Here is a 27,941-nt window from a genome sequence, read left to right as displayed (position 1 = left end):
GCAGGGCAGGCTGTATACTACAGGGGGCTGGCTGGCTGTATACTACATGGGGGCTGGCTGGCTGTATACTACACCCTCGGCTTATACTCAAGTCAATAGGTTTTCCCAGTTTTTGGTGGTAAAATTAGGGGTCTTGGCTTATACTCGGGTCGGCTTATACTCAAGTATATACGGTACCTGCTTTTCCTCCTTTCCGTCCATTTTCATTTATACCTTGCAATACGTGCCTGATGAAGTTCTGAATTTATAAGACCGAAACGTTGTAAAATAATAATTTTTGTTGAATTGCTATACTGTTTATTCTGGACAAAATAAATTGTCCTCAATTTTTGACCTAAAAGGAGTGCCAAGTTATCTCTTTTCTATATACTAGAGGGGACTGTCAGGCTATATACTACAGGGGGGCTGGCAGGATATATTTTTCAAGTGTTTATTTATGGTAATGTTGATGATTAAAGTCATTATCTCAAAATAAAATAGAATACTATATAAGACCAACTGTAATTTTTTTTTTTTTTTTTAAACTGAAATGTTGGTCAAATGAGAAGTATGTAGAGTAAATGCACAAGAGGATGTTCTGGTGTATATTAATATATAGAACCAACTTGTGAATAGAACTTCCAACTTTCAGCCTACAGGAAGTGATGTCCGATGACGAAAAGTTATGAATCTCAGTTTACGGGGCTGTCCAAGGCACTAATCTGAAGTCATTCCTGTACTGTGGCTTTGTGTATCAAAGCTGATGACTCAAAATTTTCTCAAGCAAAGCATTGTAGTGCGCGTAACTAAGGAATTTTGTTAAAATATTTGTGTGGCTTGTAGTGAAATTGACAAAATAAATGCATTTGCTTTATTTTCTGGTGGGCACTGATTTTATGGCTTACACTGTGCGTTCCAGATAACACATTCCCTTTATTCTTTGGGTTGGTATGATTAGAGTAATACATAATTTAAATAGGTATCCACATTTAAATAGGCATCCACCTGCCAGACTGGCTGTTTGGCCGTTTGGCCAGCATTTCGGCTATTATTCGGGTCAGACGGCCTAACCTACATGCCTTGAAGAAGGGTTTTGCTAATCTCTACTAATTGTTATTAAATTCTTTATGTGTTGAAAAATGGTGAAAAAGTGATAATTCAGACATTAAGCCATTTTTCTATGTTATGGACTTGATCGACATAATCATTTTTATATTTCCCCTTCAACACGACGGCACCACCGTCGTTCCCAGCTTATGAAGTCTCGATTGGAGAACTTCCATGCTGTTGCACATTGACGTCAGGTCCGCATTCCTTAGCTTCAAAACTTTTCTGTCTAATCGCCATCTTGAGTTCATTGTTTCTATTACAGTACTTTTTAGAAAAATAAGACAAGTAAAAAATTACAGGATTTGATCAGCTAGGTTTACCTTAACAGCCCCCCCCCTAAATCCTGGAATTTCTGTCAGCTACTCTTAGTCTAGAAGGACCTACAGATCTGCCCATATGCACTTCATTCTCCTCTTCACCTGTTGGATGACAGCAGACCCCTGTTGGGTGTGCTCTCAATTAATGGACTTTCACATATGGGAATCAAATCTCTACCCTACCTTTCCCTACTCCAGGGGGCTGTTTGATATGTTTCAGGGGTGGTTGATCTCAGAGAGATATCTTCATTATGCAATTTTAGGTAACTTGAGTAAGGGGTCTTTGGTTTGTCTAACTCCTGATAACCATGATACTTGGTGGACTTGGGGGACCACATAACATGCAATAAATGACAAGAGCAAAATCACAATCCCCAATATCCCCCCCACTTAAAGCAAACTGATCCAATCCCCCAACCATAAAGTGAAGGATATAGAGTCCACTTCTGAGTTTCTCTTGAGTTCTCTGGACAGTCCTCCAATATTTTCAAGGGATCCACAGGGGTGATGTCATCTGGGATGTACATGCAACAAACCACTCCCACCATCTTACAGACTCCTCCCTTCTCAACAAGGATCTATCAGCTAGGTTTACCTTAACAGGAGGGTAGGAGAATTAGCTGCCCTATCTTGCATAACTCGGTATTGTAGGATACTAAAAGACAAGTTATCCTTAGGCCAGATCCAGGTTTTCTACCTAAGGTAGTTTTCAATTCCCATAGGTCTTAGGATATAACCATCCCCTCTTTTTGTAGCTATCTTAAATCAGAGAAAGAAAGCGTGTTTCTTTGTTTAGATGTCAGGAGAAGTATTGTCTAATTGAATGCTAGGGGGTCTCTTCACTCATATCATATACCGTTACTGTCTAAATGACTTGGGCTGTCATGGGTGTGGTGGTCATTCACTTCTGAACCCTGTGATATTTTTAGAAAAAGGATTAAGGCCAATTGTCGAGCGATACTAAAATCCTAAAACCCATGATAATAACAAGATAGCTAACATCTCACAGTACCATATTTGTAGGAATATACCACTGTGCAATTTTAACTTCATACCAGTCATTTCACATACAATTTTGAAAGGTCCAGACGAGTCAAAACACTCACTACATCACTTGCTAAATAACATGAGGGGTGTAGTTTTCAAAATAGGATCACTTGGATTTATTTATTTTTTTTAATTTAAATTCAGAGGCAGTGCTGTGGAAGTCAACAAATTAGGCCTCAAATGCCCATCATGCTCTTTTCCTCTTGAATCCTATAGCGTTTTCATATAAGTGTCACGTGACATATTATTATTGATATTTATAAAATCAAGAAACATGGCATATGAACTTCTCATAGTGACACAATCTGGGCACTAAATAGTACATTTGTAGAAAATCTGGATGCATTGCAAATTACTTTTGGAAAGCACCTGGGAGGTAAAAATGACTCTAGTCCAGCAAAAGGCCCTATGGTGCCCTGTTTCTTACAAGCTCATCTTCACGACAGGAAACAAACAGTAGGATACATTTACTCCTTAAACTATTTGCAAAATAAATTTGGGGGTCAAATTGTTTATTCTTTTGCCTTTTTTTTAATTTTATTTCAGGCAAATGTTTATAAATGCATGTGGGACTAAAATGCTCATTGTAGCCCTTGGTAAAGTGTTTGAGGGGAATATTCATTTGTCGGGGGTTCCTGCTATTATGGTACAAACATGCTATGGCACCCAAAACTATTCCTAAGAATATGTCAATAGCCCATAGATTGGGGAATTGAAGCCAGGACATGTATCTTATTATACAAAACATGGCGCTGTGAAGCTGTCCAAAATCAATTTCAACATAGAAATTATTACATCATTGTTTGGAAACCAAAAGCAGACGTGGGCCTAGAATACAGAAGAGGTACAAATCTTTCTATTATTCTCTGGATGGAATCCTTGGACAGGAAATTGAGAGAGTTTCATTTGGCGCGTCCCACAAACTCCCTCAGTTTTTTCCTGTCACTATAGGGTCAGTATTGAGAGAAAGTTTCTCTCACTCATCTGGATGGTGCCTCGTGACTACAGCAGGCACCTGTACCCACTGATCTTGATTGAGTCCCTGGGGGCTCCTTTCTGGTTCCTGGATCCAGAGGTCCTTTAAGGATCTCCTCCAGTCACCATAGCTTCTGGGGTTTTGCGGTGGCCAGTATGTATTCTGTCTACTCCTGGCATCTGTGCAGTAAAAAATGCCCCACTATTGGCATAGCTGGGTGGGAGTGCGGAAGTGGGGAAGTCTGAAGAGAATACCGGAGTGCTGGTCAGACGCAAGGAACACAGGAAGGTAAGTATAAATATCAGCCTGTAGGTTCGGCAGTCATGCTCTGAGGTCTCATACATCTAGTGTGTAAGTCTGCAGAGGCACTTTGCTTGATGGATTTGGCTAATGACTTGGACCTCTCCCCTCTATACCTGGGCTCTTTATGTGACCATTGTTTTTACTCACCATTTGTTTTGGTACCCACACCTGGGGCAATCATCTGTGTACTGTATCTCTTATACATATTTCCTCTGTGCAGGAGAAAGATCTACCTAAAGAGAAAGGGAAATAGAATGAGAAAGATAAACCTTAATTGTCTCCTACTAAAAAATGTTATTCAAAACTACCTAAAGGTGATGCCACACATGGCGTTTTGAAACCGTTTTTGGTCCGTTTTTTAAGCAATCCGTTAAAAAAAACCGCATGCGGTTTTTTACAGGTTTTCCAAATTTGCGCAATTAAAAACGGACAAAAACGGATGCACTTCCAAAAAACATATGCGTTTTTAAAAAACAGTTGCGTTTTTTAACGGACTGCTTAAAAACGGACCAAAAACGGTTTCAAAACGCCATGTTTGGCATCACCCTTAGGCATATCACAAAGCTTTATGTAAAAATTGCTTTAAAAAGGTTCTGAATGAGAGGAAAACTTTTTTTTTCTAGAGGAATTAAGAAGCTTATTTAAAGAGGAAATTAGGACCTCAGATCAAGAACCTGCTTTAAAAAAGTTCCAATCTGTAGTTATATTTGGCTCAAAAGCTGCTTCAGAATCACCTTCTGGCAGCGGTCACATGTGCCGCTAGTGTTGTGTTCCTAATGCACAGTGGTGGACCTTGGCCCAATCTCATATGCATTCCCTGGTTTATTGTTTAAATGCAAGACTCTGGGGGCTTTTTAACTATTGCATGCGTTTCACTGCAAGCACTTATGCGATATGGGCAAGTCCCGCCACTTGTGCACTAGCGTTGAGTTATAAAACGCAACGCAAGCGGCATGTGTGACAGCGGCCTCTGGCTCAAATATTAATCAGAATTTAAATATTCGACCCCAAATATATGTTTTCTAATGCACACAAGAAAGCAAGGCAGGATGCACAGCAGTCTTTCACCTCGAGTAATAGTCCATTCAAGCTAATTCCATATCAGGTGGATGCAGAGGAAATAACCCGCTGGCTAGGTGAATGCCCATGATATTGTAGAAAAGGATTTCCTAGCTTGAATTAAATAAATCTTCTTTATACATTAGAAAAGCATTAAAAAGTCCATACAAGCAAGTATCTACCTGTTTTGGGATACACCCTTAGTCAAACGCGTAGGTTCTTGCTTGTATGGACTTTTTAATGCTTTTCTACTAAATAAAGAAGATTAATTTTATTCAACCTTGGATGCTGAAATCCTTTTTTCTGCAATTATGTTTTCTAATTATGTGCTTGATCAGGGACACCCTAGAGAGTGAAGATACTGTGGAACATAGTTTCAGGATGAACTGTATGTGGGTATAAGAGATAAACAGAAGACCATTTATTAGTAAGTGAAAATCTGAAAGACCTCATTAAAGAGGAGTGGAAGGATTCAGAAAAATGTTAGGTATTACCAAAAGAATGTAAAAATAGACTCTTATTTAACCCAGGAGAATCTTCCTTATGAAATTATATTCATAAAATCGATATCTCTATCATAAAAGTGGTTAAAAATAGACAGAACTTCTGTTTAAGGACTACTCCCACAGGACTTATCCAGTTTGTACGTTAACTTCAGAATCTGATGTGTCGCTTTATATGGTTATAACTTTTCAACACTTTAACTTACCAAAATGATTTTGAGATTGTTTGCTTACAAATCGAACAGAGATTTTCATTTTTTCCCCAAAATTTTTAACCCTTTAAGGATATAGCCATTTTACAGCTTAAGGCTCAGCCCCCATTTTTTGGATTCTGACTTGCGTATATGGTTATAACCTTTGAACACTGTTACTTATCAAAGCGATTCTGAGATTGTTTTTTCCCCACATGTTGTACTTCATTTTAGTGGTAAATGTTGGCTGATAAGTTTTGCGTTTATTTAAAAAAAAAATAAAAAAATGATGAATTTTTTTGAAAAATTTAACTTTTTTGAAATTCGAAATCATTACATTTTCAAGTAGATAGATTTACCACCTAAATACCGTATATACTTGTGTATAAGCCGAGTTTTTCAGCACAAAAAATGTGCTGAAAAACCTCACCTCGGCTTATACACGTGTCAAATAAAAAACGTAATACTCACCCTCCGGTGTCCGGATCGTTGGCGCGGGTCCCGATCTTCAGCGCGAGGCTCCCGATCCTCGGCACGGTACCAGGCGGCGGCTCCTCTTTTTTCTTCTGTAGCCAGCAGATCACGTCCATGCGATCTGCCGGTGGCCGCACAATAAGATGCAGCGGTGTCGCAGCTTATGACGTCATCAGCCGCGAACCGCGGTATCATAGTGCGCGACTGCCAGCAGATCGCATGGAAGTGATCTGACGGCTACAGAAGAGAGAAGAGGAGCCGCCGCCTGGTACCGTGCCAAGGATCAGGAGCCTCGCGCTGAAGATCGGGACCCGCGCCAACGATCCGGACACCGGAGGGTGAGTATTAAGTTTTTTATTTTTTTATACGCTTGGCAGGGGGCAGGCTGTATACTTTATGGGGGCAGGCTGTATACTACATGAGGGCTGGCTGTATACTACATGGGGGCTGGCTGTATACTACAGGGGGCTGGCTAGCTGTATACTACACTCTGCTTATACTCGAGTCAATAGGTTTTCCCAGTTTTTGGTGGTAAAATGAGGGGTCTCGGCTTATACTCGAGTATATACGGTAAGTTGCTGAATAACATTTCCCGTATGTCTACTTTACATTTTCAGAATTTTTGAAATGTCTGGATAATATATTTTGATGTCGCGCAGCTTACAAATCGAATAGCGATTTTCCGTATTTTCAGAATTTACTCTTTTGGTGATAAATACTGTTTTGAATGAAATTTTACATATTTAGCATCAAAATCCCCTATATAATTAACCCATTTTCAAATCTGCACCCCTCAAACTATCAAAAACAGCTTTAAGGAAGATCATTAAGCCCTTGAGATCTTCATAGTAATTGAATCAAAATGGAGGTGAAATTTAGAATGGTCAAATTGTGCCAGTTATACGTTCATTTAGCCCTAAAATCTACACATTTCCAAAAGATAAAAAAAGAAAACCCACCATACAATTTGTTCTGCAATTTCTCCCAAGTACAGAGACCCCCCACATGTGGACGTTACTTGTTTTATGGGTGCACAGCGGGGCGCAGAAGGGAAGGAGCACCCTGCAGCTGCCAGGATTTTAGTTTTCTCCTTTTGTAGGCTATAAAATTTTCACTTTTTCGTTATTGGGGCCATGACCGCATTTTTTTTTTTGTGGGATGAGATGCTTTTTCCAGTGTTGCCATTTTGGGGTTGGTATCACCTATTGTTGAAAATTTAGGAACTCGTTTTTGAGGGCAGGAGTAGAAAAGAGTAGATTTTTTTTACGTTTTACTAAATTTGTCAAATAAAACCCTAATATGGGAAAAATCTATCATTTTTGCATTGCCGTTTTCCAAGTGGCATAACATTTTTACTTTTTTGGCTACGGAGCTGGTTGATGGCTTATTTTTTGCGGGACATGTTGTACTTTGCACCAGTATCATTCTGGAGTACATATGTTTTTTGATCACTTTTTATTGCATTTTTTTAAGATTGAATAGGTAAAAATGATAATTTTTGGTGGGTTTTCAAACAGAGTTCATCGTACAGGTTCAATAATGATTTACTTTTATTCTACGGGTTGTTAAGGACGCGGTGATACTATATCTGTGGGGTTTTTGTTATGATTTAGACTTTTTTTGGGGTTATATGTCTCTTTATATGTTATGGGGCTTATGGGCATTTTTATTGATTTATTATGCATAGGCTGACACTGCTAGTACCCTGCAATACATCAGTATTGCAGAGTATTATCATAAACAAGCAATCAGATGATTGCTTGCTCATGTCCCATTGTGGAAAAATTAAAAAAAAAATGTTATTCAATAAAAAATAGTTTTTCCACCATGGGACATGAGCAAGCAATCATCTGATTGCTTGTTTATGATAATACTCTGCAATACTGATGTATTGCAGGGTACTAGCAGTGTCAGCCTATGCACATGCATAGGCTGGCACTGTGCCTGAAAGGCATCTTTCAAGCACTGCCTTCAGGCATTTCTGGGGTCCTGATCGGACCCCAGAAATGCCATAGCAATGATCGGCGCCCCCAAAAACGGTTCGGGGGGGCCATCATGGGGGAAAAGACCCCCAGAGACATGTTAGATGCCGCTGGCACCCCGTGGTTCCTGATGACGGTTCAGCTCCGATCCAGAGCCGAGCTGGCATCAGTGGCGCATAGATACGGAGAGATAAGTGGTTAAATTGAAAATTTGGGGATTTTTTTTTTATGACTTTGAAATAAACATTTTTAGAATCCCCCTACGAATCACTCAATTTTAAAAATTACACCACCCCTCAAACTATTAACTGATTAAGCATTCCTATTTTTCTAAATAACGGGTTGTGCCCTGTAACATTATTATTTTTCTATATGTCTTCTATGATTCCTAAAGCGCTGCAGAATTTGATGGTGCTATATAAATAAAGAATATTATTCTTATTTTAAGAAAATGTTCAACCTTTGAGCTCTGCATAGTAATTAAAACAAAATGATGGTGAAGTTTAGAATGGTTTAATTTTTGTTGGTAATACATTCAATTAGCCTTAAGATTTACACATTCACAAAAGTTTAAAATAAATCTTACATTTTTTAATGCAATTTCAGACACCTCATACTTGTTGTGTGTGAGTGCCATGCAGCAGGTTGTTACAGATACTATACTGGTCACATTGTGTTTTTTTTTACATTGGTTACAATGACCTTTTTTTCACGCTTTGTCGTTTTATTTGCTAGTAGGGCTTACAGGCATCTTTATACATTTTTTTTTGTTAAAAACTTTTTTTAAAAACTTTTTTTTATTGGTTCTAACAGGATCTCACAAGCGGGGTTGGTTGACAGTTGATTGTAGGGGAGAGATCCCAGAAGGCTATATAAATGCAGCGGTCACGCTTGCCATGGCATTTAATAGAATAGACACCCGTGATCGGAGCTCACTCTGAAATTGGATGTTACACTATATACTGATGCCAGCTTAACTCCGATGACAAGCTAGTATCAACGTAGCAACGGATATATCCGTCCCTGAGAAATAACAAGAATATGAAGAAGTGGGAAGTTCAACCCCTCCACAACACTTGTTTCAGCAGACAGCTCTGGATTCTCCCCATTAAAACCAAAATCCCCCTCCACTGTGATTGGAAAAACCCACTTCTTCCTTCATTGGTAAAATAAATTTAAAAAATAAAGCCTCTGAAATCTGCATTTATGTAAACACCAAAAGTTTCTAAAGATCTGATCCCTATAGTTACATTACTTGAGGTCTCCTTATAATCCCTCAACACAGCATTAATCTCATTCAGTACAATTTAATTGCAATAATTTTTCCCCTAATGCAGCAGTCCACAACCACCGGACCATGGAACACTTGATCCCGGGCCGCGGCCAAAGGAACTTAGAAAGAAAATACTTACCTCCAACGTTCCTCTTCTCCATGTGGTTTACCCGGAGACGGCCAGAGGCGTGTCTATGCGCTCTGCCCGTGTGCAAGCACCATGATGTAATCTGCCGTGCCATAGTGTGTGCGTACGTTTTGAACGCATACACATGCCTCTGGCCGTCTGCTGGGAAGCTGCAGGGAGAAGAGACGCATTGGCAGTAGGTATACAGTTTTTAATTTTAAGGGGGCAGGGGACATTACTATGGGGGCTATATGTTTTTGAGGGAGTTGTACTCTGGAAATTTTATTAGTGAGTAGTGGCTGCATTTCCCACACTAGGCTTATACTCAAGTCATTTTCCCAGTGTATTTTCTGGTAAAATTAGGTACCTAGGCTTTTACTCACATTGTCTAATACTTAATGGTATACTTGTGGTATAAAAAGAGGGCTATATAAAAAGGCACTATAAAGGGGGTCTACAAAAATGGGGCACTATTAAGGGGCTACAGTAACGGGAGGGGGTTACATAAAAGAGAGCACTAGAAAAGGGGACTGTAGGCAATGGCACATACTGTATATGGGTTTTGGTTAGATATTGGGTATTTGCTGGGTACACAATTTTAATAAAAACAATTTGGGTGCAGCTTTTCCCTGAATACAGAAAGGTTAGGGCCCACAGCCTTACTGGATACAACGTCTTTAAAGCACTGGAAGATCGCCTAACCTGAACTAGTTCTGCCTTGCAATTATGTCTACCCATACTAGATAAAGATACCCCTGAGAATGTCTAACCTCCCTTATCTTTCTCTTAATTTATCCCTTACTCACTTTCGCTCCCCAGCCACTATCACAATTTTTCCATATAGATAATGGACTTTACCATTGAAGTCCACAACATTTTTTGTGTCTTAATTATTTCCTTGTTAACATGTTCTCTAATGTGTTTTACTTCTATTTCTCAACGCTATTGTAGTACTTATCGGAGCAATTGTTTATTTGTTGTTATATAATTATATTAAAAAACCTATAAAAAGATATTTAAAAGGAAAAACTTTGATGCAAAACTGGTGTGCAATTGGACAAAATTTGATTAACTCATTATATTGAAAAGGTTTATTTAGGCATGATTTTTTAAATGCGCAATCGCACTTGAAAACGCCCAATTGAAATCTTTGGGCATGCATCAAAAAAAAGCGTTGCACTTTGACACTATGCAAATACAATGCATTTTTCAATTATTCTTTTTTATAAAAAATATTGACCACATTCATCTTTTGGCATGTGAAAAGCTTTTACCAAAAAAATCTGTAAGTGGCGTATGTTTTCTATAGCAATGGATCAGAGAAAAATGAACTGCACTCCACTATGGAAGACTACTATTTTCGTGCAGCAGCGCCGACTTATGTTAAAAAAAAAAAAAAAACATGTGTGATGTAACTCATTAACTATAAGGGATGTGAGCCCGTCCAAAACTGGTACTTGGAAACTACTCGTCTGTAAGCCCCTTTAATATAGCGAAAAATTGTCAGACCGCACATATTTGCCTAAAAACATTCTAATTTCTAATGGTTTTAAATGTGTACTTCTCATGTGCCTGAGAAAGCTGTGAAATAGATGTATAGGGAGAGGATTGATAGAGACTGGGAAGGGGGGACATGCAGACTCCTATCCTTACTCTTAAATGCTTTGTGCCTGCAGGAACTTTAGAAAGACAAGAACAGACCTAAACTACAGCTTTATGTTCCTCTCTTTTCTATGATGTTTCTATGAATCTCTGAAATCCTTGAAATCCCTTCTTTGTGACATATAAGGCGCAGCTACATGGGGGAAGGGTTTTTCCATTCATATAGTGAGGTGTGGCTATACTTACACAAGTACCCACACAGAAACGCCCTGCTGTGTGTATAGCATTTCACATGAGCCCGACTGTTCTCTAGAACCACAGCTAATGCAGCAGATATGGAGCTTCCAGGCTATGGATCACTCTTACTGGTTTTCATGCTCACATTCCTGGTGACCAAGTGGATCAGAAGGAAAGGACAACAATTGAAGTATCCTCCAGGACCGACTCCATTACCTCTCCTGGGGAATGTTCTGCAGATTGATTTCAGGAACATGGTAGATGAGTTTGTCAAGGTCAGTTTGAAGGGATGTTTGGTTCTCTGAACAACAGATGCAGCTTTCAGCAGATTCTTGCCATCAACTGTATGTTGTCATGTTGTGTGCCTGTAAGCTTATGTAAGTGTGCTAAGGGGCGGGGGTAGTTACTTAACTGCATTTGGGCAGATTCTGCATATTACATTGTGTTTATTGCTTTAAAATCAAAGTCTAATCTTGATTTTTAATCTTGATTTTTGATTTTCAAAAGATAAACATTATATTGTCAAATATACTTCAGGTTTATAGAGTTTTATTCACTTACATTATTCTGTCATCATCTACCTTAAAATGACGAAGCATGGTTATTGACTTATTTTCAGACCTTACAATGTAGTTCTACTTAATGGCTTAATAACTCTTAAGTTACTGAAGCTGTTCAATAAGTTTCAGAATATTACATAACTTGTAATCTTTATTTACCAACAGCTTTTCTCTCAAAATTACAGCACTGGGGAGAGACATGCGCCAATTCATCCCTGTTATTATTATTATTGTTATGTTCTGGGGGAGGGGCAGCTGCAGCCTGTGTCTCCTCATGATTTCTTAAAGGGGTTGTCCGAGACGGTAAAAAAATTTTTTATGCGGCCAGGTGAGGGCTGCATAAAAAAAGTTTTTTCAGTTTATAGTAGGTGTGGCTGTGGTTGGGAGGGCAACACGAGTAAACAGGAGCACCAGAAGAGGTGAGCTCTTTATTATTTTTATAGCACCCCCAGCCACATAGAAAAAATTGTATTCTCTGAAAACCTCTTTACCCTATTTATATAAATAGGGATTACACTTTTCTCTCCTTACTGTCACTCAGAGTCACGATCTGCAGCTAATACAAGATTAATTTCTACTGCAGCTCACAGCCCCAATAGAAGGCCATATAACTCCAGCTCATTTATTCAGTATATGCAGCTGATGCTCTGGTCATGTCAACTTCTTCTGTGGGCCACGTAAATAAATGACCCAATAGCTGTTCCTTGCGGCCAGTGGCACATGTGGCGTTTTGAACCCCTTTTTGGGCCGTTTTAAAGCAGTCCGTTAAAAAATACATGCCTTAAAAAAAGCATCCGTTTTTGACCTGTTTTAATTAAGATAATTGATAAAACAGGTCAAAAACAGATGCATTGTTCAAAAATGCATGATTTCATAACGGACTGTTAAAAAACAGCCCAAAAAGGCAGGTTCAAAAAGCCACGTGTGCCGCCGGCCTGAATCTGCAGCTTGTTCATTTACATTGTGTATATGATGCACACAGTGTCATTGTCAGGAACTTGTACTATGACAGGTAGCTAGTTTAACCCCTTCCCGACATTTGACGTAATAGTACTGCATCGCGGGAGGTGCGTTCCCGCAAAATGCAGTACTATTACGTCAAGCTTCTTGCGCCGGCTCCTGAACGGAGCCAGCGCCAGAAGCTGCGGGTGTCGGCTATATGTTATAGCTGACACCCGCCTCTAACACCCGCGATCGCTGACCGCGGCGTGTTAGAGGCATTTAAAGTTAAAGTTGAATCGGACCCCCCCGCGGCGCTTACCTGGGGGTCCGCTGCTCCGATCGCAGCCCCGGGACTGCCGGTGCTGTGAGATCTTCCTCCGGAAGCCGGGTCCCTGCCTTCTGGCAGGACCCGGCTGTAAGACACTGGGCATGCGCAGCATGCTCAGTGTCTTACATTACACAGTGCAATACTTCTGTATTGCACTGTGTAACCTGTAAAAAAGCTTGAACAAGTGATCAGAAGATCACTTGTTCAAGCTTAGATGTCAGTAACAGTAAAAAAAGTAAAAATAAATAAATAAAAGTTTTTTACAATAAAAATAAATAACAAAAGAAAGTGAAAGTCCCCCCAAACACCACATTTCCCTTTACACAAGCAATAAAGTATAAAAAATACTAAATCGCGAAAAACCCCCAAAACTTATTTGGTATCGCTGCGTCCGTAACAATCTGTACAATAAATCCTAATCATAATTGGACCCGCTCGGTGAACGTGGTAAAAAGAAAAAAAAAAAAAACTTGCCAAAAATTAAAACTTTTTATCAAATTGCTTTACAAAAAATGTTCTAAAAAGTGATCCGAAAAAGTTACAAGCACCAAAATGATACCAATAAAAAGAGCAACTTGTCACACAAAAAATAAGCTTACAACCAGCTAAACCAAAAAATACTATAATTATGCCACTATAAAAATGGCAATACTAAAACAAATGCAATTTTTTTCTATTCTAGTTTTCCTTCAATAAAATTGGACAAATATAAAATAAACTATATAAATGAGGTATCACAGTAATCGTAGTGATCCATAGAATAAAGATAATATATTATTGTTATGCTACAGTGAACACCCCCCCCAAAAAAATGCTAAAAATCCAAAACAAGAATTGATGATTTTATTTTCCTCCACACGTAAAAAGTTAATAAAATTGCTTCAATAAGCTAAAAACCCACTAAAATTAAGGTTTTTTTTACAGTGCATCCCGTCTCGCAAAAAATAAGCCCTTATTTGTCTAAATTGCTTAAAAAATAAATAAAGATTGTATAGCCTATTCCCAACGAGCGTTGTTATAGAACGGTGCGGCGGGTAGTGACTTGCCAACACCGGTCAGGGTAAGACGGCGGCTGTTCACTGATCGGGGTAAGACGGCGGCTGTTCCTGACAGCCATCCATCCTGCCCCATGGACCAGAAGGTTTACGTCCCCCCCACACACCCCCAGTTTATTATCGCTGCTATTGGCTCATCAATTCAGACGAGCCAATAGCAGCGAATTTACTTATGACGTCAGTAATACCGGTCACTATGTCTGTAGACACGGTGATCGGGGTAGGGTGGCGGCTGTTCCTGACAGCCACCAATTTTGCCTTGCGGTCCAGAAAGGTTTTGTTGCCCCCCTCTGTCCATGTTTGCCGCTATTGGCTGGTCGATTTGGTCCAGCCAAAAGCAGCAACATTCGTCACAAAGGGCATCTCTAGGGTGAATAAGAGCAACACTTGGCGATAATTTCCCTACGAAAAACGAAGATATGGTACAAAAGCGCTGGCCATGTACATTGTACAGATTATGCTGTACAACTCTTACGAGCTGTTCCAATGTGCATGTCCTGCCGTATCATTTCTCCGTTTTCAAGAGGAAGATATTAGGAAACTAATATTGGGACAAGAAGGACAGGGCCCCAGTACCTCTGGTTTAGATGTTCCTGTGTTTTGCCAGGACAGCATTTTCCCGGTGAATTCTGCTGCTTCTAAAGGTAAGACTCAATAAAGAGTCTGTTCCAAAAGAGAAGTTAGGATGGACACTATATACTACTAAGAGACCTGCGACAACTCCAGAGTGACAAAAGTTTAGTTGGTCCCCTGGTATATTCTACCTCCTTATACGCAACACATTCACAATTCACGCCCAACCTGTTGTGAATTAATTTCGGTAAAATGAATAATAACAACTATTATGTCCCGTTGCTCCCTATACCCCTCCATTATTTCATAAGGGGCGCCACATAACGGGCACTGAACTTTCCAGAAATAATTGAAATTTCCATCTTGGACTCCATTGCACATCATATTTGGAAACCACCTGTATGTTCAAAATGCTCATTTCACCACGTGTATTACACTACACCACATATTACACCTTGCTATATTCCCCAAGGGGTGTACATTCAACAATTAGGGTCACTTTTCGGGTTTTCCTCTGTTTTGGTACCCCTACGGCTCTCCAAATGTATCCTAACACATGTGAAGGATTTCTGTCAAATTTGGCCTCTAAAAGACAAACATTCCTCTTTTCCTCTACTGTGCGCCCATAAAGCATTTTATATGCACATATGGGGTACTTCTACACTCGGGAGAAATAGTTTTACACCTTTTTTGGGATTATTTAATATATTATCCCTTGTGGCTTACATAAATTAGGGGTAAAGTAACATTTATAGGAAAATTTTCACCTTTTTAATATTTAGGGCCTAATTAGATCATTCACCTGTAGGGGCAAATACATATATTACACATTGCAAAATTCTCTAAGGGGTGTACATTCAAAAATTAGGGTCACTTTTCGGATTATTATCTGTTTTATACCACTAGGATTCTCCAAATGCATGTCAAACATTTCTGTCAAATTTGGCTTCTAAAAGGCAAACATTCCCCTTTCCTTTTACTGTGCGCCCATACAACATTTTATATACACATGTGGGGTACTTCTACACTTGAGAGAAATAGGTTTACACACAGGAGTAAAATGACCTTTATAAGAAAATGTTCACCTTTTATCTATTTAAGTCCTAATTAAATCAAACACCTTTATGGACAAATACACATACTACACCGTGCTAAATTCTCTAGGGGGTGTGCTTTCCAAAATGGTGATACTTGTTGGGGTTCCGCTCTGTTTTGATACCACTACGGCTCTCTTAATGCATCCTGACATATGTAAAGGATGTCTGTCAAATTTGGCTTCTAAAAGGCCAACGCCCCTCTTTCCCTTCTGAGCTTCACTGCGTACTCATACAACATTTTATTTGCATGTGTGGGGCAATTTTATACTCGGGAGAAATGCTAGTACACATTTTTTGGGGTTGTTTCATCTTTAATGCCTTATGGGATACAAAAATTAGCCGTAAAATTGACTTTTTTGGGAAAATGTTCACCTTTTTCCTTTTAGGGACCTAATTGAAGCAAACACCTGTAGGGGAAAATACACATATTACACCTTGCTAAATTCTCCAAAGGGTGCACTTTCCAAAATGGTGACACTTGTTGGGGTTCCCCTCTGTTTTGGTACCACTAGGGCTCTCCAAATGCATCCTGACACATGTAAAGGATGATTGTCAAATCTGGCTTCTAAAAGGCCAAAGCCCCTCTTTCCCTTCTGAGCCCTTCTGTGTACCCATACAACACTTTATATGCAAAAGTGGTGCAGTTCTGTGCTTAGGAGAAATAGTTTTACACATTTATGGGGTTGTTTCATCTTTTAATCTTTTATCCCTTGTGGCTTACAAAAATTTGGGGTAAAAGTGACTTTTTTTTTTAGAAAATTTTCACCTTTTTTCCCTTTTGGGGCCTAATTGAATCAAACACCTGTTGGGGAAAATACACAAATTACACGTTGCTAAACTCTCCAAGGGGTGTACTTTCCAAAATGGTGTCTCTTGTTGGGGCTTTCCTCTGTTTTGGTACCATTAGGGCTCTCCAAATGCATCCTGACACATGAAAACTTTTTCAGCCATATTTGCCCTGCAAAAACAAAACAACGCTCTTTCCATTCCAAGTGCCCCCATGTGCCTGTACAGCAGGGTACAGTGACAAAATGGTTATTGGCATACTCAGGAGGAATTGCCCTCAACATTGTAAAATGCATTTTCCTTTTTAACCCATTGTGAAGGTGCAAATTTTAGTGTTCAATGAATCTATAGTAAGATAAAATTACATTTCTCTAATTTCACTTTCATTTATCTTTCACCCTCATGAAACGCTCATAGGGTTAACAAAATTCCCAAAGGTTGTTTTGAATATTTTGAGTGGTGTAGTTTCTAAAATGGTGTCATTTGTGGGGGTTTTCTGTCATGTGGGCCTTATAAAGTCACTTCTAACTAAATTGACCCTCCAAAAGTAGGTTTTGATGATTTTTGTGAAAATCTGAAAAATTGCACCTAAAGTTATAAGCCTCCTAACATCCAAAATAAAGGAAAAGAGGTTTGAAAAATGATGCCAAGTTAAAGCAGACATATGGAAAATGTTAGTTATCAAGTTATTTTAGTGATATGACCAACTTTCCAAAAAGTAGAAAATTTTGAATTTGGAAAACATTGTTTTTTTCAAAATTTTTTCAAAATTTCCATTTATTTCATAAATAAATACTAAATATATTGATTAAATTTCTCAACCAGCATGAAGTACAATGTGTCACGAATAAACAATCTCAAAATCAACTGGATATGTTAAAGCGTTCCAAAGTTATAACCACTTAAATAGACACGTCAGATTTGAAAAAAATGGGCCGTGTCAGGAAGGTGAAAAGTGGCTTCAGCGTTAAGGGGTTAATCAGCCCCCTAACACAATGACTCCCTCTAATGCACAACTGAAGGTCAGTTCATTGATGATATCACAGGGACTCCTGGAGCAAAGGGAAGGAGGTGAGAGACATGCAGGGAAGACTCAGATGGGGTCTGCTGGCATAGTTCCTGGTGAAGGCTAAAGCGCTGTTCTCTTCATACCGGGATTTACCACTTTGACAACTATTCCCCTGTGTACAGGTCATTACTGGCAGTCCCCGGGTTATGTAAAAGATAGCTTCTGTAGGTTTGTTCTTAAGTTGAATTTGTATGTAAGTCGGAACTGTATATTTTATAATTGTAACCCCAGACAGAATTTTTTTGCTCTCTGTGACAATTGGATTTTAAAAATGTTGGGTTGTCATAAGAACCAGGATTAACACTAAAGCTTCATTACAGACACCTGTGATAACTGTTACAGCTGTTTGTTGTAGGCTAAGACAAAAGTACAGAAAATTAGCATCATCCAGAGGTTTGTTTGTAACTAGGGGTCGCCTGCATTAACATTCCTCTAATGGGCTTTTACCATTAGATCACCGTTATATGTAATCTTTATGTAAGAACAACTGGAGACACATATATTATGTGCTCCCTGCTCACTGGTACCCGAGGTAAAAATTAACAATAAAAAAATATATACATACCTATTCTGTGACGGGCTGTGACTGGTTTCATTATTCTCATTTTTCTCCTGTCTTACAGGAACAGAAGCGTGAAAATAAAAAAATGTGCCTGATCTATGACATGTCATTACATGTAATACTATAGTTTTTCTTTTTTTTTTGCAACACAATGCATTGTACATCAAGCATGCCATACAGTTTTGTATCTACATACAGACAAAATTTTCGTACCCCTTGTTTAATGATAGAAAAACTCACAATGGTCATAGACATTACTTTAACCCCTTATCACCGACACTAGTTTTCAGCTCAATGACCAGACCCGATTTTTCAAATCTGACATGTCTCACGATAATTGGTTATAACTTCGGAATGCTTTAACATATCCAGGTGATTTTGAGAATGTTTTCTCATGACACATTGTACTTCATGTTAGTTATAAAATTTAAGTGATAAGTTTTGCGTTTCGTTCTGAAAAAAAGTGAAAATTTGGCAAAAGTTTGTAAAAATTCTTCATTTTCCAAGTTTGAAATGTTCTTGTTTCCAGACAAGATGTAAAACTAAAAGTTTTAAAGTTTGATAATTAACATTTACAGAATATATGCTTTATGTTGGGATGATATTTTATGCATCGTGTCATTTTTCTAGGATGTTATGAGGTGCAGAACTATAGGTGCGATTTTTCTTATTTTCATGAAAATTACCAAAACTCACATTTTGAGGGACAACTCAGCTTTCAAGTGACTTTGAGAGGCCTAAATAATAGTAAAACCCCATAAATTACCCCACTATAGAAAGTTCACCCCTCAACATATGTAAAACAACTTCTATTAAGTCTATTAACCCTTTAAGTGTTTCACATGGGTTAAAAAATATGGACCTGCGATTTAGAAACTATAGAATTTTTTTGGAAAATACATTCATTTAGGCCGAACTGACAGTTTCAGAATAAATTAAATGATGAAACGCACTGCAACGTTTGATGCCCAATTCCTCCCGAGTTTACTGATACCACATATGTGGTGGTAAACTGCTGTACGGGCGCACGGCCGAGTATAGAATGAATGGAGGCGCCATTCACAGCAGATTTGTATTGTCACATTGTATGATCTAAAAATTGTTTTTTGTTTTTTTTTTGGTAATGCGAACATATGAGGGCTTATTATGTATGGGATGAGATACAATGTATAGATAATTCATTTTGGGGGTCTATAGCTTATTCATGAGATTTTATTAACTATGTCAAGGGGGACACAAACAAAATCATCAATTTTTATTTTGGATTGTTAGCATTTTTTTTCCCCCGCTCACCGTAACATAAAAATAATATTTTATCTTTATTCTCTGGTTCACTACGATTGCGGTGTTACCTCATTTATATAGTTTTTCTTATTTTTGCTCAATTTTCCTGAGCAAAACCGATATTGGAGAAAATCGCATTGTTTTTACTATTGACAAATTTTCAGGGCCATAACTTCTGTATTTTTCTGTTGTCAGATCTGGTTGAGGGCTTATTTTTTGCGAAAACAGTTGTTCTTTTCAGTCGTATCATATTAGGGAACGTAACTTTTTTTGATCACTTTTTAGAACATTTTTTGTGATGGTGTTTGATGGAAAATTGTATATTACGGGAAGTTTTTCGAGTTTTTTTTTACGTAGTTCACCGAGCGGGTTCAATATTGATTTAGATTTATTGTACAAATCAATACGGACGAGGTGATACCAAATATATACGTGTTTTTGTGTTTTATTTACTTTATTTGCATTTTATGTGTTACTGGGGAGATTATGGGACTTTTATACAGCAAATACCAAATAAATAAAAACAAGAGGAAAGGACAAGGCTTCAATGCAACAACATAAAAGGGAAAATCTTTATTTAGTAAACAACAATGGGAATGCATAAAATAGACTGAGAAGCATCTCAGAAAAGATACAAAAAAGCACGCCAGGTAATATGTCCTAAAATACATGAACAAATGTAAAATGTACAATATAAGGGACCCAAACATGTAATGAACGACAATGGGTGTAAAGTAATAATGACGTAGAGCCCTTATATAGCTAGCAGGTATACTGTAATAATAACAGAGGTCACAGACGCCAAATGATAAACACGGATAAACACATACAAATAGTGCAAAATGAGTGGAAGCTAGTGTGACCAAGAGGAGGACATATTACCTGGCGTGCACCCCGACGCGCGTTTCAATCGCAGCAGGTCTTATTCAAGCCTTTACACTGCAATACACTTGTATTGCAGTGTATAGTGTAAGTAACTGAGCATGCTAAGCAGGAGGCTGAACCCGGCACAGAGAGGAGCCGACAGCCCCGGGTCACTCGTCGGAACCCGGGGCTGAGGCAGGAGGGATCGGATTCCCAGGTAAGCTCACCGAGGGGGTCCGATCCACGGGGGTTAGTGCCGGGTCTGGGCTGTGATATCACAGCCTGACAACGGCACCGGCACCAGCGAGACCCGGTTTCCCGAAATCTTCTTCTGACGCGCCGCCGTAGAAAGGCGTACGCGTCAGAAGAAGTACCCTTAATGATCGCCGTAAAAAGCCGATACGGCGGTCATTAAGGGGTTAATCTGACAAAAGTTAAAAAAAAAAAAAAAATGTAAACTAATGGCAGACATTGCTTTTCAACCATGATTCAACAGAATTTAAAAATTCATATAAAACTCAAGAAACGGGCCTGGACAGAAATGACGGTTCCCTTATATTAATATTTTGTTGCAATCACTGCAATCAAACTATATCTGTAACTGTCAAAAAGACTTCTGCACCTCTCAACAGATATTTTGGCCACTCCTCATGAGCAAACTGCCCTAGTTGTCTGCATTTTCCTGACGGCATATTTCAGCTCCTTCCAAAGATGCTCATTAGAATTTAGGTAAGGGCTCATAGAAGGCCACTCCAGAATAGTCCAATGTTTTCCTCTTATCCATTCTTGGGTGTTTTTAGCTGTTTGTTTTGGGTCATTATCCTGTTGCAAGACCCATGACCTGGGACTGAGACCAAGCTTACTGACAGTGAGCAGCACATTTCTCTTAAGAATCCCTTTATTGTCTTGAGATGTCATTGTATCCTGCACAAGTTCAAGACACCATGTGCCAGATGCAGCAGAGCAGCACAGAACATAAAAGAGTCTTCTCTGTGTTTCACTGTAGGAACAGTATACTTTTCAAGATATGCTACACTTTTCTGCCTGTGAACATAGAGCTGATGTGCCTTGCCAAAAAGTTAAATTTTAGTCTCACCTGTCCATAGGACATTTTCCCAGAAGCTTTGTGGCTTGTCAACATGTAGATTTGCAAATTCCAGTCTTGCTTTTTTATGATTTGTTTTCAACAAAGGTTTCCTCCTTGGTAGTCTCCCATTTGGTCCACTTTGGCTCTTACGACGACGGATGGTGTGAGCTGATGTTTGTTGAGCTTGAAGTTCACCTTTATCCCCTTAACGACTAGGCCCTTTTTCATTTTTGTTTTTCATTTTTCACTCCTCACATTCAAAAATCCATACTTTTTTTATATTTCCATGTAAAGATCTGTATGAAGGCTTGTTTTCTGCTTAACAAATTACACTTCATAGTGACGGGATTAAATATTCCATGCCATGTACTGGGAAGCGGAAAAAAAAAAATTCAAATGCAGGAAAGTTTCAGAAAAAATGCATTTGCGCCTTTTTATCGTAGGTTTGGATTTTACGTCTTTCAATGTGTACCCCAAATAATATGTCAACTTTATTCTGTGGGTCGGTGCAATCATTGGGATACCAAATTTATAATGTTATAAGGTTTTATAATGTTTTTATACATTTACAAAAATTAAAACCTCCTGTACAAAAAAAAAAAATCTTCATTTTGCCATGTTCTGGCATGGCAACTTTTTCATACTTCGGTGTATGGAGCTGTGAGTGGTGTCATTTTTTGCGACTTTTGATGACATTTTTAATGCTACCATTTTGAGGATTGTATGACTTTTTATAGAATTTTTTATTTTTCAAAATGTCAAAAAAGTGCAATTTTTGACTTTAGGCCTATTTCCTGTTACGGGGTTAAACACCGGGAATAATTGTTATTATATTTTGATAGATTGGAACATGTTTATGATTCTTACTGTTTATTTACTTTTACATATGATCTAGGGAATGGGGGGTGATTTAAAATTGTACTTTTTTTCCCAATTTTTAAATAATCTTTCACATTTTTTTATCATTATTTCAGACCTTCCAGGGTAACTATGGAGAGTCTGATTGCTAATACTATATATTAGGACCTGTGATGCTAATTAGTGGACACACCTCGATTTAACAAGTCCGCTTAAAAATTCTGTTGAAGTATGGTTGAAAAGCAATGTCTGCCTTTCGTTTGTTCATTTTAAGAGAAATGTAATTTATTTTTACTTTTGTCAAATGTATTATTTAGTTAATTTTGTTACCGTTGTGTATTTTTGTTTCATTAAACCAGGGATACCATTCAGAAAACTTGGGGAAGGTACAAGAGGCTTTTGGTCATAGGCGAGTGGATGAAATATACCCACTTATGGGAAAACCCCCATCTGGGTGAAGTGTATATGCTGGAAAGGATGCAGGGATGGGAGCAGCATAACATCCTTTTTTTGAAACAGTTACCTCATTTTAACACAGAAACTGAGAAAACCTATTGGGGGACATTTACTATGGCGTTTCCGCCAGTTTTGTGGCGCTCTCACCACATGTTCTGCTCTTAGACCTATTTATTAGCTGCCGGCGCCAGAAAAAATGACTTTTTCCGCCTGCTCCGACTCTTCTCCGAAAAGGAGCGTGGCTTTGGCGGAGTGGAAACTCAAACTTCCGCTGTAAACTGGCGGAAAGTAGACCAAAAGAAAACTGGTCTAGCAGGGACTGTTGGGACACATTTCTGGTGCTCGGGACAGATTTTGGTCCCAGGGACAGAAAATAGCCTCGGCGCCAGAAATGTCTCTGCACAGCTCTACAATATTAAATGTGTATCTTCTTTCCCAGAGCAGGTCGGTAACAAAGCCAGTGCAGACACTGACACTTTAAGTAAATGTCCCCCATTGACTTGAGTATAAGCCTAGGGTGGGAAATGCATTGGTGCCAGCCCCAGTATATAGATAGCCAGTCCCTTCCCCAGTATATAGTCTGCATCCCTTGCCCCCCTGAATATATATATATATCTGCAACCCCCGCCCCCCAGTACACAGTCTGCAGCCCCCTGTCCCCAGTATACAGCCAGCAGCCCCCTGTCACCAATCGCGGGTGTTAGCGACGGGCGTTTGCTTCATTGTGAAGCAAACGCCCGGTGAGTATGAAGAGGGCTCAGCCTGTGAGGCCTCTACATACTCCCTCATGCGCATCAGGACGTAAGGGCACGTCTTATTGCGCTATGGGGTTAAGGACCTTGCCTGGTTGTTTTTTTTATTATATAAAGCTTGGGAGGTATAAAAACAATAAAACTCTCAGCTCCTCTGTAGCTCCCATTCCCATGAGGCCGCCCATTATTGCTGGTGTCTGTTCATTTACAGAGACTGGCGCTCCTGTCCAGACCACTACAGTGTTCTAGCTACAGCATCAGTTTCAATGTTTAGCAGGTACATGGCAGTAGTTGGGACAGTAACACTGTCCTCTGTAAACAAACAGAGGCTGGCAGTGATGGACAGCACCAAGAACAAGTGCGCTGGGGAGGTGAGTATAAGATTTTTACAGTTTTTAAGACTACCCCCTTCAATAAATTCCCCTAGTGTCTCCCATTCAGCGCAGAGGAAACCCCTGCATGTGTGAGACCTTGGCATAAAATATAAAAGTGGCAACATAAATTCCTTTGTGGACAGTGTAAAACTAACTAAACATTTTTTTTTCTAGTTTGGTTCAAAGTATGGTCCAGTCTCTATGGCACACTTGGGGCCTAAGAAGGTTGTGATATTGAATGGCTATGATGTGGTGAGAGAAGCTTTTCTGGAGAAAAGTGAAGTGTTTAGTGATCGACCAAGTCTTGCCATTCCAAAGATGGTTTTCAGTGGTTACGGTAAGCATGAATGATTACACAAAACTGTATATTCCCAAATGTGAACTATATACTTAGTGGTTTTTTTATGACACAGGTATGATCTTCACAAATGGAGAGCGGTGGAAACAAATGAGAAGGTTTACTTTAAGTACTTTAAGAAATTTTGGCATGGGAAAGAGAAGTTTGGAGGAACGTGTACAAGAGGAGGCACAGTGTTTGGGAGAAGAACTCCTCAAGAGACGCGGTATTGCTCTTTTATTTCTTTAACAATGTTATTTTTATTATATTTTCTCATATTGTAAACATCTTTCTACTTTTACAGATGCATTCTTCGATCCTACCTTCTTATTCAGTTTGGCTGTGTCCAATGTTGTTTGCTCCGTGGTCTTTGAGGATCGTTATGATTATGAAGATAAGGATTTTTTAAACATGCTTGCCCTTATGAAGGAGACTTTCTACCTTGTAACCTCACCATGGTCTCAGGTCAGTGAAAGCGAATGCTATATAACGTGGAATGATCCATGTTAAGTAGTCTATTCTGCTGCACACGGACCCTTATTGTGAGCTTACAGTGGCTTTATATCATGGTAATGTAATGTGATATTTTATAAAATTCTTCTTTATAGAGTTTAATGTATGTATGCGCCCCTAAACATGGATAACCAGTTTCTAGTGAATCACATTGCTCCTCCATATTGCAGAAGGTTATTTCTAGAAATATAAAACCCTTTATCTCTGCATAGGTTCAACTGCTTTTGTCCACTACAAAAAAAAAGGATCCAAAAGTATCTTTACTACAATTTACTACAATTCTTTACTACAATGTTAAGTGAAAAAACTGATGATTGATGTATTGCTGAGAAGCAAAGCTAAATTTTATCAGAACATACATTTCATTTTTGCTGTAAATTATATGAAACAACTGGGTTAAAATGCCAAATATATAGCTTGATAAACACTTTAAAGGGGTATTCTTGTCTGGGCATTCACATTCAGCTTTATTATAATTTTATTATAAACATTTCTTCAATTAGATGTTATTAAAAAAAATGTTTCTGTGTGAAGATAATTTCTCATAAATGTAGTGATGTGGTCCCTTAGAAACAAGACTGTGTCTTTAGGAACGGCCACCTCCGCTGGAGGCATTGCCCGAAGACACAAAAGGTTTTTGTATATGAAATGTCCGGGAGTTACTGTATGTCCCGCAGCCGTCCTGTGGTAATGAATGCTGCACCCAACTTGTCAGACAGGGTTCAATAGTGCATGTCTGGCCACCGCTGTCAAAATGTGAGGTGGTGGTATCCAAGGAAGCTATCTCGTTTCTAAGGGACAACATGACTACATTTATGAAAAATTACCTTCACACAGGAACATTTTTTTTAATAACATCCAATTGAAGAAATGTTTACAAATTAATTCCATTAAATGTAAATGTCCAGATGGGAATACCCCTTTAAAGGGAACCTACCACCACAAATCTACCTATAAAGGTAGATCGGGTGGTAGGTGGATCAATGGGACGTGAGGATAGCCCTTTTAAGGGCTAATCCTCACGTCCCCACACTTTTTTGTTAACTTTTATTAAACTTGTATGCAAATTTACTTATGCGGCTACTGGAGCGTGGGGTAGCCGCATCTGAGGTTACACGAGGTGGCTACTCCATGCCCCGGTAGCCTCTTTTCCCCTCCTACTCACCATCTTCGGCGCGCAGCTCCGCGTAGCAGGATCGCCGAAGATGGTGAGTAGGAGGGGAAAAGAGGCTACCGGGGCGTGGAGTAGCCGCCTCGTGTAACCTCAGATGCGGCTACTCCACGCCCCAGTAGCCGCATAAGTAAATTTGCATACAAGTTTAGTAAAAGTTAACAAAAAAGTGTAGGGACGTGAGGATTAGCCCTTAAAAGGGCTATCCTCACGTCCCATTGATCCACCTACCACCCGATCTACCTTTATAGGTAGATTTGTGGTGGCAGGTTCCCTTTAAGGTGTGTAGTTTGGATACAGCTATACCCCTGAGGAAGCCACATCAGAGGCGGATCGCGTGGGGCGCTGCATCTCCTCCACAAATGCTTGGTGAGATCATTTCCTTTACATTGTATATTGTTGCATTTTTTCCTTGGATATAGGTATCATTCATTGATTTCAGGACATCTGTTGCACCTTTTCTATTGAGGGTTACAAATGCACAGTCAGTCATTGTTTACATCATTCTCTATCTGAATAGACGCCAAGTAGAGGTCCACCATGATCTAGAGGGGGGAGATTACAAAAGAGCATGTTATTGTCATGCACTGTTCACAGCACAACATTCTTGTGTGCTGATTTTAAATGTTTTTAAATGTTAGTGCTTAGTGTATTCAATAAAATTTCTATTTTTTGTCAATTAATTGGTTTTTGCACATCCTATCTGTTCTTTGATACATTAATCTGTTGGGGATGTGTGGCACTTTGAGTTGCCTATACTTAATTTGAATAGTTTGGATATTGATACTTTGCAAATTTGTGATTGAGTTCTAAAACTGATTTAATCAAAATCTGCCCACAAAATCTGTACATTTTAAAAAAAAAATCTTTAATGGGTTAACAAGCTTCTTTAACATTGTTTAAATTGTGGGGTGCATTTTTTAAATGTGGTTAATTATAAGGGAGCAGCTCTAATTAATAGGCCTTAAAGTCCCTTTATAAATTGTTCTCTAAAATAATTTAATTATTTTGATTAATTTAATAAAGAAATGCCAACATAAAGAAGAATATGGTAAATGTAAATAAGTAACTAGTTTGGTTGATTAGGCTATATGTCTGAAAAAAAGAAATGTTTTCCAAATTTTTCCTTGAATTTAATTTTTTTTCATTAATTAAGTACAAACCATATCCTCATGTTTTTCTTAGATATTTGATTTAGCTCCAAACTTGTTGAAGCACTTTCCCGGCCCCCAAGACAGACTTTTCAAAAACTTTGACAAACTAAAAGAATATGTTATGGAGAAAATAAAAGAACATGAGCAAACACTGGATGAGAATTGTCCAAGAGATTACATTGATTGCTTTCTCATAAAAAGAAATCAGGTAAGTTTTGCATTCAGTGAAACTACTAAAACATGTACCAATACACTAATTAGCTTTTTTACATTGAGCTGAGCTGTTAAATTACACACAATAGCCGTGTCCTTAATTGCCGCACCTTGCTGTTAGTGCTGCAGTTCTAATGGAGGTCATTTATCAAACTTTTTTCCTCTTTTGCTCGCTTCCTCGAGGTATGTTTGGTTCATAATGCACAAAAGCAAATGGTTTATTTCTTTTATAAACATTTGAGACTTTGGTGCCACTTTTAAAACCACTAAGATAAATCAGGCAAGCCCCAAACCTTGCATAAAAAACCGAAAGCTAGACATATGTTTCCAGACTTTAAGATTAACTTTAATGTTTTTTTTTCCCCACAAATCAATAGCTCTTGGAATGTAAAACAACTTTGCCTATTACTTTTATTACATATATCCAGCAGTTTCTTTGATATACTTTTCAGATTATCTTAATGCTGCAAAGTCTCCTTCCTCTGCCTGTGCCGACAATAGTGATGTGTCGTTCGCGAACGACGGGAGCCAATTCCCCTCAGTGAGCCGATGGCTCGCTTAACCCCACCCCTAACCACCTCAAGACACCTCTTTTATCCCGATATAATCGGGTTAAAAGTGGTGTGGAGCGGGGGGTACTGGCTGGACTGCGGCTCCCTATTATACATGTAATAGGGAGCCGTTCAGGAGCCAGAAGAGCCGGCTCTTCATATTGAGCTGAGCTTA

At 38.8% G+C, this 27,941-nt stretch overlaps 1 protein-coding gene across 1 annotated transcript in view; it reads left to right on the top strand.

The window, feature by feature from the left end:
* The first annotated feature begins 11,208 nt into the window (after nt 1–11,208).
* LOC140133265 (cytochrome P450 2C20-like) overlaps nt 11,209–27,941 on the top strand; it is a 29,602-nt gene continuing 12,869 nt past the window's right edge. Inside the window, exons 1-5 of the mRNA XM_072153244.1 lie at nt 11,209–11,455; nt 24,002–24,164; nt 24,241–24,390; nt 24,469–24,629; nt 27,034–27,210. Of these exons, the coding sequence (XP_072009345.1) occupies nt 11,279–11,455; nt 24,002–24,164; nt 24,241–24,390; nt 24,469–24,629; nt 27,034–27,210 (828 nt within the window). The 5' untranslated portion in view covers nt 11,209–11,278. The remainder of the gene's footprint in view (nt 11,456–24,001; nt 24,165–24,240; nt 24,391–24,468; nt 24,630–27,033; nt 27,211–27,941) is intronic.

This window comes from Engystomops pustulosus, chromosome 5 (assembly GCF_040894005.1).
Source record: "Engystomops pustulosus chromosome 5, aEngPut4.maternal, whole genome shotgun sequence".
In the NCBI taxonomy this organism is placed as follows: Eukaryota; Metazoa; Chordata; class Amphibia; order Anura; family Leptodactylidae; genus Engystomops; species Engystomops pustulosus.
This window is presented reverse-complemented; position numbering and strand designations above follow the sequence as displayed.